This window comes from Tupaia chinensis, unplaced genomic scaffold (assembly GCF_000334495.1).
Source record: "Tupaia chinensis unplaced genomic scaffold, TupChi_1.0 Scaffold143830_1, whole genome shotgun sequence".
NCBI lineage: Eukaryota > Metazoa > Chordata > Mammalia > Scandentia > Tupaiidae > Tupaia > Tupaia belangeri.
Genome location: NW_006203680.1, coordinates 121,564 through 123,729, shown reverse-complemented (window position 1 = coordinate 123,729; position 2,166 = coordinate 121,564). Strand labels below are relative to the sequence as shown.

The 2,166-nt window shown below is 55.9% G+C and overlaps 1 protein-coding gene across 1 annotated transcript in view; it reads right to left on the bottom strand.

Moving 5' to 3' along the window:
• Nucleotides 1-2,166, bottom strand: part of CARMIL2 (capping protein regulator and myosin 1 linker 2) — a 15,937-nt gene that overhangs the window by 8,193 nt on the left and 5,578 nt on the right. Inside the window, exons 23-24 of the mRNA XM_027767019.1 lie at nucleotides 1,624-1,725; nucleotides 189-317 (exon numbers count right to left, since the gene is read on the bottom strand). Coding sequence (XP_027622820.1) covers nucleotides 189-317; nucleotides 1,624-1,725 — 231 coding nt within the window. The remainder of the gene's footprint in view (nucleotides 1-188; nucleotides 318-1,623; nucleotides 1,726-2,166) is intronic.

Genomic DNA, 2,166 nt, shown 5'->3' with positions numbered 1-2,166 from the left:
GGCGGCAGACCTCACCCACCTGTCCCAGGAGGCCCTCCAGCTTCTGCCGCAGCTGCCAGTGATGACTTGGGGAGCTACCGGCCTCATATAGAATGGGGAGAATCTGAGGGCCAAGGACAAAAAGGAGTTGCAAGTGGACACCTGCCCAGGTTGGAAAGGGTCATTGTGGTGGGAGGGGGAGTGCTCACGCTGAGAGAGAAGTTGGCATTTTGGATGGCATCCTCGGCCTGGTGCACGGCAGCTTCGCCCTGGGGCCCAGCCCCACAACCGAGCAGCTCCACATGTTCCTGCACCGACTGACACAGCTCGTTCACCTCCTGGAGGACACGAGGGGTCAGTCCCACCTAGTGCCTTCCCAGTCTCCCAGACCCAAACTGTTTCCCTACTAGGGTCTGCGACAGGGGAGGTGAGGTCCTGAAGCTGGCACTGTTGGGCTGCCACTTAGGAATACTGTCTGTTTGAGGGAGGGCAATGTATCTACTTTTGATTCACTTTAGAAACTTAATATACACATCCGAAGTGCCTAGAATAGCAAGGAAAGGAGCTGTTAACCCTGTCTGTTTTGGAAGTTCAGTCTGAGGGCCAATGGATGACATAGCAGTTAAGTTGCTGGACTCTAAGGCGGTCAACCACAGTTCAAGTCCTGAACCCAGGGGCTTGAAACTCACACCAAGCATGTGTGCATGCATGCCCGGGATCCCAGGAGGAAAATGGAGGAGAAAGGACTGTAGCGGGGCTATCCCGCCTGGGATAGCCCTTTCACTGTGTCTGTCTCTCTCGGGCAAGCACATGCACCATAAGGCAAAAAACTCTAAAAAATAAAGAAGTTCAGTCTGCTCAGCATCCACATAGAAGATAAACTATGTGTATGTGTGAAACGGGAGTGAGGACCCATGGTAGGGCACCAGGGGGAAGCAAGACCATGGGGTAGGGGTGAGGAGCAGCGTGTTTAAGAGTTGGTCCAGAGGCAAGACCGAGGAGGACCTCAAAGACTCCAGTGTGGCCAAGAAAGACCTGGAATGATGCCTAAACCTCTGTCCACACACTTGGCAGTGTGAGCACCACTGAGACTGGCCTCCAAGGTAGAGCACAGGGTGTGTGGGAGATGATGAGATCACCTGATCTCACCAAATAGAGCCCCTGCAAGGTGTCTGGATCAAGGTGTCCGGGCTTTGGGCTTAGGAGAGAAATGGGATTTGGGAACAGGGAATTGGAGACATCTCAGAAAGGCAGGGTAGCGGAGGGAGATGAGATGAAGCCAGAGGAGGGGCTGCTGGGTTTGGCCACACAGAGGTGAGTGGGGAAGGGAGAGGAGTCCTGTGAATGGGAAGTCAGAGACAGAGCTATGATCAGAGGAACACTGAAGAAGGATTTTAAAACACCTTCTGTTTTAACGGGAGAGCCTTTGTACATGCCAAAAGCAGCCCGGGGTGTAATTTGGGGAGCTATTTCAAGAGTGGTTGGCTGTCTCCAGACCAAGGAGGAGGCCTTGTCTGGGATAGCAGGTCTCAGGTACCCTAGGCCTTGGAAAGTCTGACCCTGACACGTAGAGGTTCCCAAATGCCACAGGTCCCCCCACCCACTGCCTCCCCAGGGCACTGAAGTTAGGGGAGAGAAACTGACCTGCTCAGAGGGTTCTGAGATCAGACTTGTTGTCTGAAGGCAACAAGCACGGTCTGAAGTGGCAGGGTCTGTGCGGTTGTTCCTCAAGAGGCAGGCTTGGATCTGGGCACAAGGGATATCACAAAGTGGCAGAGGACAAAGCCACAGTGCTCAGGAGGGCAGGAGAGGAGATGGGACCCCACCTGATGGACTGCACGAGCCGTCAGTTCCGGGCGGCTGCGTTGCGCCTGGGCCACGTCGTTCAATGGCAGAGGCATGGCCTTCAGGCTGTGGTTCTGCTCCAGAGCCTGCGCTACATCCAGCAGGCCCAGAGCAGATGTGTGGTTCCGATCCCAGACCAGAGACCTGGGCCAGGCCGGGATTCAGCCGGGGGTGGAGCTCCACGATGCTCCACCCAACCCGCTAGCTTTGTCCATTGCCTCGCCCACCTGCCTGCTCCATTTGCTCGGCTTATTCAGCCCCACCCCTTAGCAAGTTGCGCCTCTCTATGCCACGCCCACCTTCCCCCGTTCGTCCCACCCCGACCCCGCCCAACGGAGCACA